The 20,110-nt window shown below is 40.3% G+C and overlaps 1 protein-coding gene across 4 annotated transcripts in view; it reads right to left on the bottom strand.

Annotated features, from left to right (window-relative positions):
- Window positions 1–20,110, bottom strand: part of LOC124143981 (rho family-interacting cell polarization regulator 2-like) — a 119,882-nt gene that overhangs the window by 79,482 nt on the left and 20,290 nt on the right. Inside the window, exon 2 of one of the 4 annotated variants that reach the window (XM_046513184.2) lies at window positions 15,788–15,842. Coding sequence is in view for 3 of the 4 variants with exons in the window: in XM_048385846.1 (XP_048241803.1) it covers window positions 954–1,044 (91 nt within the window). In the remaining variant the exon portion in view is untranslated. Of the gene's footprint in view, window positions 1–953; window positions 1,234–11,746; window positions 11,884–15,787; window positions 15,843–20,110 lie in introns of those variants that run through there. The other 3 variants (XM_046513183.2, XM_048385846.1, XM_048385847.1) reach the window with 3 other exon arrangements.

The following is a 20,110-nucleotide window of genomic DNA, read 5'->3' as shown; positions in this document are numbered from 1 at the left end:
AGTCTGGACCAGACAATCCAGTGATTAATATCATAAGCATCGATCCACGCAATTGGGATTGATGACATGCATCAACCAAGTCAGCGAGCCTGACCACCCGATCCCGTTAGTCGCCTTTTACGACAAGCATAGTCGCCTTTTACGGCATGCATGGGTTGCTGACGACCTATTCCACCCCGGAATCTTCATGGGTCTAATCCAAATTGTAAAAGTTTAAGACCTATGATTCAAGACCAGTTAATTTATAACACAGTTGTCTGAGGCAGAGTTGCGTCCCTTGGGCATGCCAGAAACCTATGATGGTGGACTTGAATCCCAGTTCGCCCCATTTGTGTATCTATTTTTGTCAGCACCATACCCGTGCTCATGGGTTTCCCCAAAGTGGAAAATATCTGAGGCCTGCATCATTTCGAGCTTTTCTCCGACATTCAGCTGACTCTGTGATACAATTGGAATACTGTTAAAAGCCTTGTTAAACCAAACTCACTCACTCACTCACAATAACAGTAGCTTTAGCACACTATTATAGGCTTTGTCTTTTCAATTACATCCTGGCATACCATCCTATTATACAGGTTTATAATTATAGAATTTACCTCACCTGTTACAGATATAATGCAATTTGTCTCACCTGTTACAGATACTGTCAAGCTTGTCTCACCTGTGACAGATATTATAAAGTTTGTCTCACCTGTTACAGGTATTATAGATTATTGTCTTACCTGTGACAGGTATCATGTTTGTCTCACCTGTGACATGTATCTTAGAGCTTGTCTCACCTGTGACAGGTATTTTACAGTTTGTCTCACCTGTGACAGGTATTATGTTTGCCTCACCTCTGACAAGTATTTTACAGTTTGTCTCACCTGTGGCAGGTATTATGTTTGTCTCACCTGTGAAAGGTATTATCGAGTTTGTCTTACCTGTGACAGGTATCATAGAGCTTGTCTTACCTGTGACAGGTATCTGCTCTAGCGTATACTTTGATGGCAGGTTGTTGACGTTCCACATTGACACGGATTTGCGCGGCACGTACATCGTCATATATATCCAGAGTCCCACAGGCAGGTAAATCCACAACGATCATTCACAGGTGTTTCACAGACTTATCCAAAACGTTAGTCTTATAAAAAGTCCTTATCCGTTTTCCAAAACGGCAAATATAACTGTGATTGGATTTAAATGCTTCCTTCATAAAACCTCAAGAATATTAGATTACAAAGTTTCACAACCATTTGACACCTCACACAAGTTATCGTCACGATCTGGTATTGTGACCACAATCTCCACCCAAGTTTGAAAAAGTTCAAAATCCAAAATCACAAAACAATGTCACCACGAACACAGTTAAAAAAATTACAATAAAAATTCTCCTCACATGTAGCCACCTATACTAACTGATCCAAATACTTGCACCACAAAAAAAAACAGAATCCACGATATAGGAAGTGTTTTGTCAACAAGTAGAACTGGAGAAACTAGAAGATCAAGAGACGTATTTGCCGGTCTGTCAAGTAGCACACATAGTCCCATCATGTAGCCTCTTCCCTCGCTTTGCATGCATACCACCTATCACTGGATACCTGCCAACCCCCTGCTACCTGACTGAAATTCACATCAAGTGCCACGCCCACTAGTTCCACGGATCATATATCAGATGACTGTGAAACCTGATACACACACAGTGACAATCAACAAGTCGAAATTATTTTTCGGGTAGATATATGACCATTTGTTTTCCTTGGTATCAGCCAATAGTTTGTGACACGGGACATATTGTTCCTGTCAAATCGCTGACACAGTAAGCAATGGCTTGCCACACTTGTGGCATGAGGTAATGGGGCGTTTTAATAACTGTAGCTCGCTTAAACTCATATTTAATTGCCACTCTCATGAAATGTCACAACGCGAGAATACATCACTTAAATGAAAAATGATTTCTTTTAGACATATTTTAACATTAAAAAAACCTCATATTTCTTACATAACTATTTATAGATCATACGAATACATGAATGTTTCGGAGGTTTAATGTACAGTGACATATATTTGACTGCATCATTATTTATTTGAAGGAGTGGTTTATTTCATACTGAAAGCTGTATCAGCAAATATGTGACTGGAGTATGAATCAAGAGTACCTGCATAATTTGAGTAAACTGTTTTCACAATAATTTTACATTACACAAAAACACACTTATTCAAGTAAAGACCCCAAATCCATATCGGCTAGGACACTTTTTTACAAAAAGTTTCTCCTTTTCAACCATAGACTTATAATGTCAGCACCAACATTTCATCGTGAAGTTAACAAACTTTCAAATAAAGTGAATAATTTGGTCTATTCCGATTGCCTGACCAATCCCACTTTTAGTACCAGCCTTGACAAATACATTCCAGTTTGATCAAATACTGGATAAATATAACAAAGCTGTATTTCAACAGCTAGTTAACAAACTTGTAGTTCCATAACATAACCTCACAACTAAAACACAAACCGGTTAATCTCTTGTATCAATTCACACTTAATCATCATTTTTAACACCAAAAAAATAAATCTAAATAAAAGTGTTGATTTGGTCTTTACCAATTATTTCTATTTGTTTATTTGATTACATGTTTACTTCTTTATTTGTTTACTTGTTTACCAGCACTTCACACTGCACATTCAGAGCACCTAATGCATAAACATTCTGATTTGTCATTTCTGAAGAACAAACACTCTAAGGGGCTCAGCTAAATAAAGTACGAGAATCCGTACTTTACTCAGAAAGTGTTATCCTAAACATAACATTTGTTACATTTGACCACTTGCTAAATGGCACTGTGTGCTCATTTCAATGCAATGTTTCACGACAGTTGTTGGTAGCTTAACAAACTCGAAGGTACTAGCCTTCCCATGTGTCTCATAGAATGAATCGCCGGGACAAAAAGTCAGCGATCTAACCCACTCAGTGACAATCAACAAGTCGAAATTATTTTTCGGGTAAATTTTTTACCCTTTGTTATCCTTTGTATCAGCCAATAGTTTGTGACACGGGACATATTGTTTCTGTCAAATCGCTGACACAGTAAGCAATGGCTTGCCACACTTGTGGCATGAGTGAGAGTGAGTGAGTGAGTTGGGTTTAACGTTGCTTTTAACAGTATTCCAGTCATATCGCGGCATGTCAGCTTAATGTGGGAGGAAAGCCCGAAGTGATGCAGGTCTCAGATGTTTACCACTTCGGTGAAACCCACGAGCACGGGTATGGTGCTGACAAACCTAGAAACATAATTGGGGTGAACCGGGATTCGAACCCACAATCATAGGTTTCTGGCGTGCCCAAGGGACGCAACTCTGCACAGCGAGTCGCGGCGCCTTAGACGACTGGGCAACCCGTGCCCCCTTGTGGCATGAGGTAATGGGCGAAAAGTCAGCGATCTAACCCACTCAGCCAAGAAAGTGTTATCCCAAATATAACATTTGTTACATTTGACTACTTTCTAAACGGCACTGTGTATTCACAACACTGTAAAGTTTTCAACCTCAGAGCTTTGATTAGTCAAAACATATAAACATTCCACACTTCACCATTTGTTCACGATAATCGTCCTTACGCCTCTTTACAAGTCTGTTCGAATCCCGGTTCACCCCAATGATGTTTCTCGGTTTGTCAGCACCATACCCGTGTCGTGGGTTTCACCAAAGTGGTAAAGGTCTGAGACCTGCATTACTTCAGGCTTTCCTCCCACATTAAGCTGACACGCCGTGATACAACTTGAATACTGTTAAACGCGGCGTTAAACCCAACTCACTCACTCACTTTACAAGTCTCCGACTGTTGACATGGATGCTTGTATTATTCCCACACTTGACATTCCACCTACTCCACCAGCAGAGAGGCCCATAAAGGTTGACTCTGTTTAGGAAAGGGTGTCAATGCAAGTCTGCCCCACTGAGAATGGAAGTAGCTGTAATGTAAGTACTTTCAACAATACAAATCGCTCACAGTGTACGCGACCTCTTGTGAGAAAATGAATAGTGATAAAATCACTGCTGTTGACCTGCTTGCCGATACTCAAAGATTATGAAGTCAAGACTCGGGGGCTTCATTGATAAGACTATTTAATACCTCGTCCTACTTGACAGTGAAAATGTGAAGTTAAGTGAGATTCTAATAATAGCTTCAGATAAGACCTTACCTTTGCTTAAACAGGTATACTAAAGTGTGCAAGGCTTTCTTCAAAACTTGTATACTGCAATTATCATTCATACACAAATAATTCTTTATCAAAGTGCGTTTGTGTTTTTCGCCACATTCAGCAATATTCCAGCTATATGACAAAGGCCTGTAAATAATCGAGTCTGAACAAGACAGTCCAATGATTGATATTATGAAAAAATGTCCACACACTTGTGATACCATGACTCACTGGGAACCAAGTCAGTGAAGTCACCAAACCTGACTACCCGATCCATTTAGTTGCCTCTTATGACCAGCATAGGTTGCTTGGGGCGAATTCTAACATAGCATCCCCACAGTGTTCCTTCTCAAAGGAAAGAAACCCGAAAAGAGACCCATGAAGATTCCGGGGTAGAATAGGTCTTCAGCAACCCATGCTTGCCGTAAAAGGTGACTATGCTTTTCATAAAAGGCGACTAACGGGATCGGGTGGTCAGGCTCGCTGACTTGGTTGATGCACATCATCGATCCCAATTGGGTGGATCGATGCTCATGATATCAATCACTGGATTGTCTGATCCAGACTCGATTATTAAAAGATTGCAGATGATTTGCAGTCATATAGGTGGAATATTGCTGAGTGCGGCGTTAAACAACAAACAAAACCAAAAAAATCCTTCTCAAAGATTGAGTGAGTGAGTGACTACACATTGTCACATACACCTTGAGCAATGTTCTAGCCACTTGATACAGGGCACACCAAGCCGGCCTTCACACAGTGTATGGAATCAAACTTGTTTTATGTGCGACAAGCAATGGTGGGTTTACCACCAGTTCAACCCACTTGTCAGAGTGAGTGAGTGAGTTCGGTTTAACGCCACTTTTAACAGAATTCCAGTTATATCACGGCGTGTCAGCTTAATGTGGGAGGAAAGCCTGAAGTGATGCATGTCTCAGACGTTTACCACTTCGGTGAAACCCACGAGCACGGGTATGGTGCTGACAAACCTAGAAACATAATCGGGACGAACCGGGATTCGAACCCACAATCAAAGTTTTCTGGCGTGCCCAAGGGATGCAACTCTGCACAGCGAATCGCGGCACCCTAGACGACTGGGCCACCCGTGCCCCCTTGTCATTAAAGAAGCCATGTGACCTATATTCCAGTAATATCATAATTGACATAAGTTTCCTAATATATTCTAGTTTTTTACTTTGTGAGTAGGAGGTTGTAAGATGTAGCGTATAACAGGCCAGCAGCATCATGAATAACTTGATTTATCTCATCACATTTGGAACAGACATCATTATCATCATTTATTTGAAAAAATAAATTGTCCCCTAAAAATCTGAAAACAATAAATAAACTTCAGACTGTTGTAAAAGTAGAAATTGCTTGGCACAAAAATTACATTGCTGCAAGGTGTTTTTCTTAAATAAAAAATTATTCAGGCTCACAGTTTAAAATAAAACAATATCTGGTTTGGTAGCTGAAAAATATCTCAATCTCAAAAAATATCCCAGGAACCTCCAGAATATCAAATGGTCGGTTGGGATAAAACAAGGACTAGTCGACTTGAGTCAGCATACAGTGTTTGAGTCGGGTATCCATGTTTATTGTGAACAACCTCAATTCATCTCACCTCACCTCACCTCGCCTCACCCACCCCAGTGATGATGATGGTGAGACACATTCTAATAACTCACCCCTGGCAACAGGTGACCCATGAAATAGAAATCACTGAACCAATGTTCGTCAAACACCATGAAGAAAATGTAGGTCCCATTTAGCCCAAGTAAGTGAAGGATGAGTGCCACTTGAACACTAACACAAAAGCCATCCATGGTGCAGACAAACCAAAGATCAGTCATAATCATGATGAAACTGGGATTCAAACCCATGACCAGAGGATCCTGGACAGTGAGTGAGTGAGTTGGGTTTAACCCAGCTTTTAACAGTATTCCAGTTATATCACAGCGTTTTAGCTTAATATGGGAGGAAAGCCAGAAGTGATGCAGGTCTCAGACGTTTACCACTTCGGTGAAACCCACAAGCTGACAAACCTAGAAACATAATCGGGGCGAACCGGGATTCGAACCCACAATCATAGGTTTCTGGCGTGGCCAAGGGACGCAACTCTGCACAGCGAATTGCGGCGCCTTTGACGACTGGGCCACCCGTGTCCCCCGGATCCTGGACAGAAACATGTGCCCTGACCCATAGTGTGAGTGAGTTGGGCTTTAACAATATTCCTTCTGACTTTTATGTGTTTGAATAAAGATAAAACTTCAGTCAACTTGGTGTATGCATGACCAGATTGTTTTGTACCTTATCTAAATACATTTTGTCCACGGCTACGTTCAAATTATTCCCAATCAGAAATTTTGTACCTACCTCTTGAGACTTACAGTGGGTACCCAAGTAGGGTGGGGGAATAGGTTGGTGGGTACCTGGATTGTAAATTTGAACTTGTCCCAGCCCTAACTGGTACACATACCTTCAATGCAAACACTTAAATGCCAAACATCAATATATTTCCAGTGATTTAATTTCCAAAGGTACTTCATGTTCAACAGCAGATCAGAAGATCTGAGATATTCCCAACCATCCCCATTCTGATCAATCCTTGCCACAGTACTACATTCCTGGTTTATAACACAGAACTGTCATAATAAACATCCGACAGTTGATACAAATTGGTACTAAATCAAGTCATCTCTTCCAAACTGAAGAGTTTTGCTATCTGTCTACAGACAAATGACAGCTCACAAACAACGCACATGTCATAAATCTCCCACTCCGGACAAACACATAACTATAACTGAGAGATGTGTTAATGTCAACACACAAGGCCACATGTGTTTGAAATATGATCTGATTGGCCTGGTAAATACAGCTTTGTAAACATGCACTTTAATCTTTTGATTTCTTTCTTAACATAAAGATTATTCTGTTAGATTCTCTGTTTAAATAAGTCCAAGCCAGCGTATTTGTTGGAAACCATGACAAAAGAAAATGTAATCCACTGATTTCACACAAGACTTTTCACAGTACCAGAATTACAGCAGCATTAGGCATGTGAGTGAGTTAGTGAGTTTAGTTTAACATCACATCGAGAAGAGGGATGCAGAGTTAAAAAACGTTTTGTTGAAATGAATGTTATTATTTTGTTAAATACATATCCTAGTTCTAAGTTACTGAAGTAAAAAAGTAGAAAGATAAAGGTAATAAAGGAATCATATGGGCAGCAGTTAAATAGGTGGGGGTGGGGGATGTTAAGTGATCCTCCTGTGATCGACAAAAGCAAATCTATTTGCGGCCAGCTTCCTGTGTATAATGTGCCTATTATACAGCACTGTGATCACACCAACATCCAACTAAATAGCGAGTGACTTCAAAGTTGTCAAAATGTGGGGGAAAGTCTGATGTATGGGTCTATTTCGGATTAAAAAAAAGGAAACTGGATCAGAAAATCGAAGATGATATCGCATACCAAAACAAATTACAGATGAAAGGACAGTACATTGTGGTACATATTGTAATACATGAATAATTAATTGAAAATGAAATACGGAAATCGGACACCTCACTAAAGTTTTCCGACTCATAAAATCAACTTTTCAGGTAATAAACCAATTCAAGGAACTAAATAAACTGCTCTTATCGTGATATTTTACTCTGAAAATGAACACAATCTCCATCATGAGTTGCCTCTCAAAACAGGCATAGGATGCTGGCGACCTTTCTAACACAGAATTCCAACAGGGTTGTATGATGTAAGATATCTGTGTGAGTGAGTGAGTGAGTGAGTGAGTGAGTGAGTGAGTGAGTGAGTGAGTGAGTGAGTGAGTGAGTGAGTGAGTGAGTGAGTGAGTGAGTGAGTGAGTGAGTGAGTGAGTGAGTGAGTGAGTGAGTGAGTTTTAGCAATGTTCCAGCAACATGACTGTGGGGGATACCAGACATGGTACCCACGTGGAGAATTGAACCAAGGCCTTTGACGTGAAGAGTAAATGCTTTAACCACTAGGCTACATCCCACCCCAAAAGATATCTATCTGCTCACAAAGAACCTGTACAACTTTTTGCCTTGGAAATGGAAAATTTAATTTTTTTAAATTCTTGAATGGCAAAAGCCACCAGTCGTGCAGGCCTAATGTACGTACAGAGCATCAGGTAGAAGTCTGGGAACAGTTCATGAGTACGTGTTGCTCCAGAAACAAAATATGACGGATGGAGAGGGGCTAATTATGCCACTTTTTCCCTAGTTTTCACTACTTCCTAGTTTCATATCTCTTCCTGTATACTTCATACATAAATTGTTTGATAGGCATTACTTAGAAATCACAATTTTTATGAATAACAACTTCTTTAATACTGGGAAAAGCGAAGTTTCGGTATACCGTTGTCAAGCAAGACTGAATGAGGGACATAGTACAGAATATATATCGTAGGTGGAGGATTAACAGTAACAACAATTGCATACATGAGTGGGATAACATTGGTAGGTGTTGTGACAGCATTATCCCTTTGTTGTCAAGTAGGGCAGGACATGCTTACCCTTTTCGCGAACACCTGATGTCATCACTGATTTTCAGTGGTCCATTCATATAATATTCAATATATACTCAACAACAAAAGTTCCTGTGACACCAATAATTAAGTGTATTTTTCAAACAAGTAAAGTTTGCTTTTCAATATTGTAGTACATGTATGGAATCAAGTCACAAAACGCAACTGCTACAGAAAAGCATGCATTCCATGCCAAAGTTGACTTATGCAAGCCCCATGCATTTCACTGCCCAAGAATGGGTATAAAAACATGTGCGTTAACGGGATTCCATATGCATTGTTTAGCATCGTGCAGACAACAACCACTCAGAAACACAACAAATTACTCAATTATTCAACATTACGAAATGCCATGCCTGTCTGAAAATGAGCATCTGCGAGCCATTGGTATGCTTGAAGCAGGATCGAGTCAACGTGATGTTGCAAGACAATTTAACGTCTACAGAAACACCATTTGGTGTTTATGGCAACGTTGGCAACAGATGAATGCAGTCTATCCTCGGAGTGGCAGGAGACGCGTAACCAATAATCGACAAGACAACTGGAGTCAATCAACACACCTACGAAATCGATTCCAGCCAGCAACAGTGACTGCAAGAAGCATCCCTGGCATGTGACGAATATCTTCACAAACCGTACGTCGTCACATCAGATGTGCAGGGATTGTCGCCAGAAGACCCGCCAGACGTCCCATTTAGACAGGAAACCACCGTCAAGCACATCTACAGTGGTGCAGACAGTGTCTACGCTGGACGGCCATGCAGTGGGGACAAGTTCTATTCACTGACCTCAGCCACAGCGATGAACGGATTCGAGTGTACCGACGTCGAGGTGAACGTTACGTCAATCATTGTGTCATGGAAGATCGGTTCGGGGACGGTAGCGTTATGGTATGGGGTGGGATTACAGCAAGACAGAGGACCTGTTTGATAGTGGTAGAGGGAAATCTCAATGGACAGTGCTACCACGAGGAGATCATCGGCCCTGTTGTTCTACCGTTTTTGCGTCGTCATGGCGCGTGACAACGTGACAACGTGACAACGCTTCATGTTGCTCGACTTGTTCAGGATTCTCTTCAACAAAATAACGTGAATGTCATCCCCTGGCTGGCTCGCTCCCCTGATCTCTCACCAATCGAGCACATGTGGGATGAGATGGATAGGCGCCTTCAACATCAACCACGTGTTCCACAGACACTCCAGGAACTTCGAAACATGCTCCAGCAGATATGGACAGATATCCCACAGGTCTTTGTGCGACGCCTGGTCCATTCCATGAGACGAAGATATGTTGCTTGCATCGCAACCAGAGGTGGACACACACGTTATTGATTTGTAAATTGAAATTTTGGCATGTTCATGTTTTTTATGAAATCACACATTTTCTGAAGTCAGTATGGCAAATTAAACCATTTGAACACTTACAGGAGTCTTTTATCTGTTGCAAACCGAAATTGTTTCAGATTTGGTAAAAAACATAACTTTGCATTAAATCTTATTCAATGACACAGGAACTTTTGTTGTTCAGTATAATTCCCCTGCATTGACATGTCATATTTACACCACAGTCAGCAATCATATCAGCCTGTAAATAATTGTCTGAGTGATAATGGTCCAGTTCAATACTGAGGGCATCAGGGGGCATCAGGAGCCACCAGTCAGCCATGAACCGTGTCCAGGGAACCTATCTGCCTTGTGCTTGGGACTTATTGCTTTGCCTAGCTGGCTTCAATTTGCCCCTTGCTATGTCCATTCTTCAAACACTTATCAGTGCTAATTACACACACCCCCTCCCCCCATTTGCACAGTGTTCATTACAAATTACTTATCTATGATAACTTAAGTGTTGGCTTCCATTGTCTATTGTAAATCACGTTACAGCGCCAATCATCTGTTGGCTTCCCTTGTTAGCTTGTACCCTTTGTTATTTTCCACCTTTTGTCATCTGATTAATTTTGTTGTCCTTACATGTACATATATATGCTCTCTGCCTCATGGCATTCACCTATCCCTCAAAATCCCAGAAATAAGCTTAAACTTTCCCATCTCAAAATCAGAAATTAAAAGTGTAAACAAGCAAAAAATCACAAAAAATGGCATAACCTATATCTAAACTCAAATAGCCAAATCAAAAAAGTGCTCAGCAAACCACTAACCAAACCAAAAATTCTCCATCCATCCAAACAAATCGACAGAGTAATCACTAAACTCCAAACAGGACACACCAACCTAAATAACCACCTAAAATTTTTTAAAAAACACACTTCAGGTAACTGCCCACACTGCAAACAACCAGAAACCCCAGAACACGCACTCATCCACTGCACACACTACCTAACACATCGAACCGCATTACAAACCACCCTCAATCTAAACAAGGCTCTAACTCTAGAAGCAATACTAAACCCACAAAATAAACTAGAAAACTTCAAGGCCTTAGGCGTATTCTTAATAAAAACGGAACTAATAAAACGCATCTAAAAACACAATAACCTACCAAATCAAAATCACATAAACAAACAAACATCCACCATACCCAGCTCCCTTAGTTCTCCTCCCCAATCCCATCGGCATCTATTCCAAATCTCAAAATTCCCAAATTCTATATAAGCAACCCCTAAAACCCCCCTCTTGGGTTGCACAGACCACTTTCGCCCCTTTCGGAAACACATTAAATGGCCTGGCCGGGCCCGTGTGCAAAATATGCATCAGTCGGAAAGCGCACGTTAAATCTCCAAAGTAAGTAAGTAAGGCATTCACCTGATGAAGGAGGAAGCATATACTCTGAAACGTTGTGTTCCTCATAATAAAGAAGTTGACATCCATATATTCTCTTCCTTAAAAGTATCAAGCGGACAGGTTCAGTGACTTGGTTGATTGTGAGTCATCATTCCCCGATGTCATAATATATCAATCACTGGTCTGTCTGGTCCAGACTTGATTTTTTACAGGCTACATTATGTAGCAGGAATATTGTGGCATTAAACATCATAAACAACATAAACAACTTACCTTTCGCAGACAATAAACAAACATCGTAACTTTTCCTAAATCGTTTCCGACGAAAGCGTTTGTGTATAAACTCCAACATGATATCATAGCCAAATGGTAACAAGGCCTACTCCTTGTTGGGTTGGTATTGAAGCATTGATGTGAAGTGCCACTAGGTGTTATTTGATGTGAAGGAGAGAAGGAAACAGTTCTACATTAACAACAGGAAGTCACCGGGGAATACTGGACACCCAGAGAGACGGAGTCTGTGGCAACCGAGGCACAGTGTGATTAGACCTTGAAAAAATGTCTCATTTCAAGTGGTGTGATTCATGTTTTGTGGGATAACACTTAATAGTTGCGAATTTGTCAATATTGCCAGAGGTGGTCACATTGTTTTGTATCAGTTTTGATAAATGGAAGATATGGTGGTGTTTTTACATCAGACCCTGTATTTTGAATTCAATGCTGTTGCTTTGTACTGTGTTTGTGAGTAAGGGAAATTGTTTGAAATAGGTTGAGTTTAAGAGTGACTGGGGATTTATGATTGTTGCTTAACACGGCAAATAAAAGGCCCCCAGCAACCTATGCAAGTTCCATGAAGTGAAAAAAATGATCAGTGGTCAGGTTTGGTGACTTTTCGTGTCTCACATTCTTTCATTCACACTCTCACTCCCTATCACATTCATCCACTCAAATGTTCACTCACTGTCAAATATCAGGACAAATTACCACTATTTCTATTCTCAACTTAGTCCTTCTAGCACATCACCGAGTACAACATTACACAACTGAGTTGGTCACAGAATGAAACCTGAGCACGCCATTACACAACTGAGTTGGTCACAGAATGAAACCCGAGCACGCCATTATACAACTGAGTTGGTCACAGAATGAAACCCGAGCACGCCATTACACAACTGAGTTGGTCACAGAATGAAACCCGAGCACGCCATTACACAACTGTCTGAAACTCGAGCACATTAGAACACAACTGTCTGAAACCCAAGCTCGCCATTACACAACAGTCTGAGTTGGTCACAGAATGAAACCCCAGCACGCCATTACACAACTGTCTGAAACCCAAGCTCGCCATTACACAACAGTCTGAGCTGGTCACAGAATGAAACCCCAGCACACCATTACACAACTGTCTGAGTTGGTCACGGAATGAAACCCGAGCACGCCATTACACAACTGTCTGAAACTCGAGCACACCATTACACAACTGCTGAGTTGGTCACAGAATGAAACCCGAGCACACCATTACACAACTGTCTGAGTTGGTCACAGAATGAAACCCGAGCACACCATTACACAACTGTCTGAGTTGGTCACAGAATGAAACCAGAGCATACCATTACACAACTGTCTGAGTTGGTCACGGAATGAAACCCGAGCACACCATTACACAACTGTCTGAGTTGGTCACGGAATGAAACCCGAACACACCATTACACAACTGTCTGAGTTGGTCACAGAATGAAACCCGAGCACACCATTACAAGGAACAGGACCAACAGTTGATACGAATCAATAATACATTCCTCCTACAGAACACACTTATACACTGTTTCAACTTATAAAACCAAACCATCATAGCCGTCTACTACACTTAGTGATATGACATTACATCATACCACTTTGTTGTTTTACATCTACGCCATGTTCCATGGTAATCCGAGATGCGTGCACTCGTCCATGAATTGCAGCTATCCCTACATCTCTCTACTGCTTCCTCCAAGCAGGTCATGGCATCCTATCAAAGAGTCTCACTGTTCCAGCTACCATCAGATCTCTCCCACAGCTGTGCTGCAGAGTTGTGTACTTGTTTTCAGAGCCACCGATCTCACAAATGGGGAATAAAATATAAAAAAAATAAAGTGTTTTTTTCTACCCACCATGCCTTAGATCCAGCAGTGAAACAATTTGTAAAGTAGGGTAATATGAGAAGGGAGGTAACTCCTTGACATAAACAAGTTAAGTTAAAGAAAAGTCTTTTTCTCCATTCTTTTCATTATTTCTACTTACCAACAATAATTCTAAGAGTTCACTGAAAAAAACCTTTTAATTTTTATTGTTTACTAAGACCATCAAAATATAAAAAATCTGTACATCCATTCAAGAACTAAAAGGACCAGCAGCGATGGAAATACAGTGAGCACTAACCTGGTCCAGGGTGCGAAGGGGGTTCGGTGTGGGGTGGGGGTGTTTGCTATATGTTATCATCATTCTGGCTATTAGATGTTTTTGGTTAATTTCTATCAGTGACTAGCTAGAGAAAAGTGGCTTGACTGAGATCTGTAAGTATTGAATTCAATGTTATTCCGGGGACGCTAGTCTGTCTTACAGACCCTGATATAAATATATATCAAATACAGCCCATGCAAGTCTATAATGTTTGGCAAGTCTAGATTACTGCAGTATCTGAAAATGAAGAGAGTAACTGGGCTCCCTTTTATTATATTTTTATTAAGATAACTGAACACCTGTTTTTTCTGTACGATATGTTCATTTCAGAGACTAGATGTTAGTCTACGGGGACGCAGACAATCCCATGCCAAGAATCATGCTCCTTCCAAATAATGTCCATGGACAACGAGGGCCACTGTGATTTAGGAAGTACTCAATTGACCTGTGAACGCTTCCTTCGTCAACCTGAAAGTCATTATCTGAGGCGTAAGGATGGTTTTCCAAGTCTCCCTGTGCCCAGGGTGTAAGTTGGATTGTAGATATGTCACACGGCAATATACACATTGTGACAGTAAAACTAATACTAATTCTCCAAAACAATCACATTCATACACAGAAACCCTGAACAGCAAACTTTGTTTGAATAAAATAAAATATGAAAAGACATGCTATGTGCTTCCAGCATGTCCAGTGTTCAAAATTAAGAATATAAGCCTGTAAGGCAAAGTGTTCTTGTCATAACCCTAATGTCATAAATAAAATATTTCGGGGTCTGTAGGCATGGTAGGCATGCTTGATTCCTATTCATATATCATAGCAGCAATGAGAGCTGAGTATCGCCTGGTGTCTTGCGATCCACTACGTATCACGATACAGACTGACAACGCCATTGGCATCACGATACTCCAGCAAATAGGAAAAAACGATGAAATCACTGAAATACAACTCTAAAACCTATGCATTCATACATTTACTTATTATTATCTCAAAAACAAAAACTTGTTAAAATAGAAGAACAAAACAGTTTAAAATGAAGGGAAGGTCATTAAATGTAATACTTTAATAGCAGGCACATCCTTACAGGTGGCTCTATGTTACTTCTGCCATTACTGGAGGTGAGTGAGTGAGTATGGTTTTACGCCGCTTTTAGCAATATTCCAGCAATATCACGGCGGGGGACACCAGAAATGGGCTTCAAACAATGTACCCATGTTGGGAATCGAACCCGGGTCTTCGGCGTGACGAGCGAACGCTTTAACCACTAGGCTACCCGACCGCCCCCCATTACGGGAGGTAACTCTAACAGTTTGTCTTCAATGATATCATAGGTATCGATGAATCGTTACAGATGAGGTGAGGTGTAATGGGGTTTATTGTCGCAGCCAAGATTATTGCACTCATATAGCGATGTGTATGCATCCGTGTGTGTGTGTGTGTGTGTGTGTGTGTGTGTGTGTGTGTGTGTGTGTGTGTGTGTGTGTGTGTGTGTGTGTGTGTGTGTGTGTGCATGCATGCATGTGTGTGTGTGTGTGTGTGGTGGTGGTGGTGGGGGGGGCTGCTTGTACTAGTCCGGACTGATGCCGATTTTATAGGGCTAGCCCACTGAGATGCCATGCTGCAGTTTTACATGAATATCCCACTCAGACACAGTATACTGACTCCGAGCCGACCAGTCCTTGTTTTAGCCCCTTAATGCCAAGTGTCAGACGTGCTAACAACAAATACCATCTTTTAACGTCTTTTGGGATGATGTGGCCAGGTATCGAACCCCTTCCGCTCTCTGGCGGACACTCTTCTACCAGACTACGGATGCAGTCGAATCATTACAGCTCTAGCAGCACTATATAGCAAGGACCTCCCTTGACTTACCTCATTTGGTTGGTGTGGCAGCCACTCCAGGCCAGGCTAGGTGATGGGGCTGTTCCTGTAACACAGAGCAACACTCTCAGGATGGTCACATATATACACACACACACGATGTGTGAGTCACACATTCTCCCATGTCACTGTATCAGATCAACAAGGAAGGAGGTATTACTGTGCCTTTCCAAAACATAAAACCAAGTAGCTTTCATTTCCTCACTGGATGAAACATGCATCCGAATTATACTCACAGTTGAAAGTTACTGCACTGTCATGTGACTTCACAGTATAAGCAGTGCAAGTCTAAAAGCCTCAGGTGAGTGAGTTAATTACAAGCCACTTGGGACAATATTTTACTTATACCACGTCATGTGATGCAATATTGTCAAAGGGCTACCATCTACCTAATAGCTGTGTGAGGTTAAAGGATACAAGTGTGTAAGTGAGTGAGTTGGGTTTAATACTATTCTGAAGAGTTGAGTTTTATGATGGGATGCAAGCTCCAAGACACTGCTGACAACTCTTTCAACACCAGTCAACCAGAAGTGTTTACTGCCTGGACACCGAATTCCCAGAGGCTCTTGTGTGATAGATGGAGCCAACATTTATCAAAGAAAATACCTGCTTGTAAAATATATTTGCTACTACATGTATTACACCATTTGAAAGGTCTGATCCTATGGTTTATAAATATGAAAGTTATGTTTTTCACATTATTTAAAATAATGCATTTACAACTTAATTAAATTCGTTGTAAATAAAAAATGTACGCTAACACGTTGTTAACATCCAGATTAAGGACCAAGGAAGCGAAAACTTGACGATTTTCGGCAAATATATGATTTCATAATATCCACGTACCTATTTCTATTTTATTTTCATTGTTTACGTTATTGGAAAATCATTTTAAAAAGAATTATAATTGGTCTCTGTCATCACCCATTTCCCGATAACAGCGACTGTCCGCTCAGTAAAATGAAGAAATACCCCCGTTTTCGAGGTTTCGTATGAATAACACGTTCGTCGAAGAATGGCATATGACACATCGCTGGAAAGCTTATTCCTTCATCTACACGCTCGTAACATCGACTGGATTTTTTCCGTAGTTATAACAAGCGATTTAATTGGATTAAAATTGGTTTCTAATGACGCTTTCTTGCTGAAATCTGCTACAAGTTTCGTGATTGGTCAATTTTGAGCACGTGACCTAAGGCAGCCAATCAAATTACAGCTGTGATACCAAGCTCGTGTTCGATAAATTACAGAAGTTTGCGAAAGAATTTTGTTAAATCGTGTTATTCTGAACGTTTTGAGCAGGAAATCACGATATATATTAAAAATATGGAACTTTGTGAATGTATCGTGCTAGGTTACGAGCTGTGACAAAGATTTTTCATGCATAGATTTTTGCATTAAACATCGTGTCCGAGCCGAGAATTCAAGGCGACGAAAGCCGAGATGTCATTTGACTTACATTACACGAGATCGCACGAAAAGATGAAAATAATAATTTAGATGTAAGTTTGATTACTTTTAGATATATTTTTGTTGATTTTATATATTACTTTGTATAATATATTTAAAGATTTGTTTAAAACGTCTTTATTTTCCTCTTTGACGTGTTCGATGTGGACCCGTTGTCGAAATGTGTGTCCGAGAATTTTATTTTCAATAACATCGCGGGAAATAGTGAATAATTTTTTAATTAAATGATAAAAAATGTTAAATTGAAATGGAATATGTATTTCAGACATTGTGAAATGTGATAGATTTAATAAATGAATGATATTACAGGTAGGTCCATAAAAATATAGTACTATTTTGACGTGACTACGGCTTGGCCGGATAACCGGCCTGCGGTGTCTGGGGACTCGATGCTTCTTGGCCGGATAACCGGCCTACGGTGTTGAAAGAGTTAACCATTACTACTGAAACCATGCACGAATACACTATGGTGCCCACAGACCATGGAACATATGAATCAGGATGGATTCGAACCAAAAACATCAAATTTTGCCAGATGCAGCTATAAAAAAATAACAGTTTTAATCCACTAATCCTCATAGTGATAACATTTATAAAAATGGCAGATTTCTACTGGTCCTCATGATACCTTAACTATTGGGCAGTTTGGGAAGGACTATGGGACTGGTGCCAATTTCTATCACTGATATGGAATAGAACTGTGCACAGGCAGTCCAACCTGAGACAACTGGGCCACCGGTGCTCCCTCTTTAAGCCTTAAGAATCAGTTCTCATCACCACCTCACACACACATGCAGTGATTTTGACACAAAAAGCTGTATACAGGTCAATGACTTGGACCCAAGAAATGTAATAAGTCTGTGGCAAAAGTCAATAAGTCACTTAAACAAAGATGCCGGATGCAGTAAAATTTCGAAGTTAAATCAGTACTTTTAAAAAGTCAGGCATAGCTTCCGCACACCCAGCTACCCGCTGGGTCTGGGAGCAATACTGCCATCAACTTCACCCCCCCATCCCCCAGACACAAGGACAACTGAGTCTCGATTGGCACTATACTTTATGAGAGCATTAAAAACGATGGCTCTAAATTGGTACCCTAAGTGGAATAATCCTAACTATTTACTATTTAATCATGAAATTATGACACGTGTGATGCCTTGCTTAGCATTTCTATCGGTCAAAAGTCCGACAACTTAAACAAACCATCGGTCAAATAGAAAGTTTATCGGTCTATGACCGGTGACCGAGGGCCATCTGAAACCCTGACATGTTGTACATAGAGCAGTGTTTCTGCTGGCTTTTGAAACTCCAGTCCCCTCCTAATTTTTGTCAGTCCCATCTTTCAACAATTAAAAAATGTATAAAAATTACCTGGTTTTAATTCATTCGACATGACATCACCTCTGAAGTAACTTTGTTAGATCTAATGTCATTCACACAAAGTTCAGTCACAACTTTCTCTTTTTTATATATTTCAAGACTAATTAAAGTCGCTACAAATATATATTTAACCTCGAAGCAAAGCAAAATGTTCATTCCTTGCACTAAAAATAGACAAGGGGAAACCCTGAAGGTAACAGCTGACTTCATTTGAAATATATACTTGTATGAATATCGCCGATGTTTTGTTCAACAACAAAGATTTATAAGGTACTCTATTTGCCGGTCCACAGGGACTGGCAGTCACATGAAATACCGGTCCAAGCCCAATTTTACCAGTAGAAAACTGGTAATTACCGGTAATTACCGGTAAACGGAAACACTGATACTGGGCTCGGTGAGTGAGTGAGGTTATATTTCACTTTAAAGAGATTTAGTTGTGAGTGAGTGTTATCCGCTTTGAACAGTATTTGAGTTACATCGCGACGTGCCAGCTCAATTTGGGAAGAAAGCCCGAAGTGATGCAGGTGTCAGACTCGGTGATGACACAGCATGCCAGCTCTATGAGGGACGAAAGCCCGAAGTGACTCATGTAATGAATGTCTACAACTTTGGAAAAAAGCATGGTAAATGTTAAAAGTGAATCTGGAATTCTTACTTATAAACAGTGAATCCTGGAAAGGCCAAGGGAGGCAACTCTGCACAACACCTCAGACTTATGGGCCACCAATGCCCTAACTATTACACAAGATAAAAAAAGTAGATCACAGAGGGTTTAGCAAACAGGGACAATAATCTTACAATGAAATCATGTTCATATGGACATAAAGCACACTGTAGTTATTTACAGATCCAACCACAGATATTTTTTAATAAAAGTTTGATATTATTTAATAATACTGCTACCTATCAGCTGCGTGTATACAGTTAGTGAAGTACTGCAGCAGGTACCTACAGTCAGATGCAGTGCCACATCTCGCTCTGTTACCATGGTTACTCACATGGCCGTGCAACACTGTAACCAAACACTTGTCAACGGACACAGTGCTATCATACAAGGAAAACCCTCTTCAGTGATTGTCAGGAAGTAAAAACTTCATATCTCTCTTCTTTTTTATAAAAATTATTTAATTGAAAACCTCATTTTTATCATGTTTATGCGTGAGCATTTGAGCAAGTAGTAATCACTCCAATACAGGTGAAAACAGGAAAAACTGATTTTATGCAAAAAGTTTGCATTTTTCAGGCGAGAAACTGCTGACTTCGAAGTAACACATTTAGTGTTTTATAAATATCAAATTATTTTTTTATGTTTACAGATGAGTTTTTACCCAAATTAGCATGATTAGGAGTGGGTATTTCTTTGCTGTAAAACTTGAAATTGATCTATATTGATCTACATATGTTTGCACGAATCAAGGGATAGACAAAGTTTTGTTTTGTTTTGTTTGTTTGATGTTTAAT

This window comes from Haliotis rufescens, unplaced genomic scaffold (assembly GCF_023055435.1).
Source record: "Haliotis rufescens isolate VD_foot unplaced genomic scaffold, xgHalRufe1.0.p SCAF_6, whole genome shotgun sequence".
NCBI classification, from domain to species: Eukaryota; Metazoa; Mollusca; class Gastropoda; order Lepetellida; family Haliotidae; genus Haliotis; species Haliotis rufescens.
The sequence above is the reverse complement of the archived record's forward strand: the minus strand, read 5'-3'. Positions and strand labels throughout refer to the sequence as shown.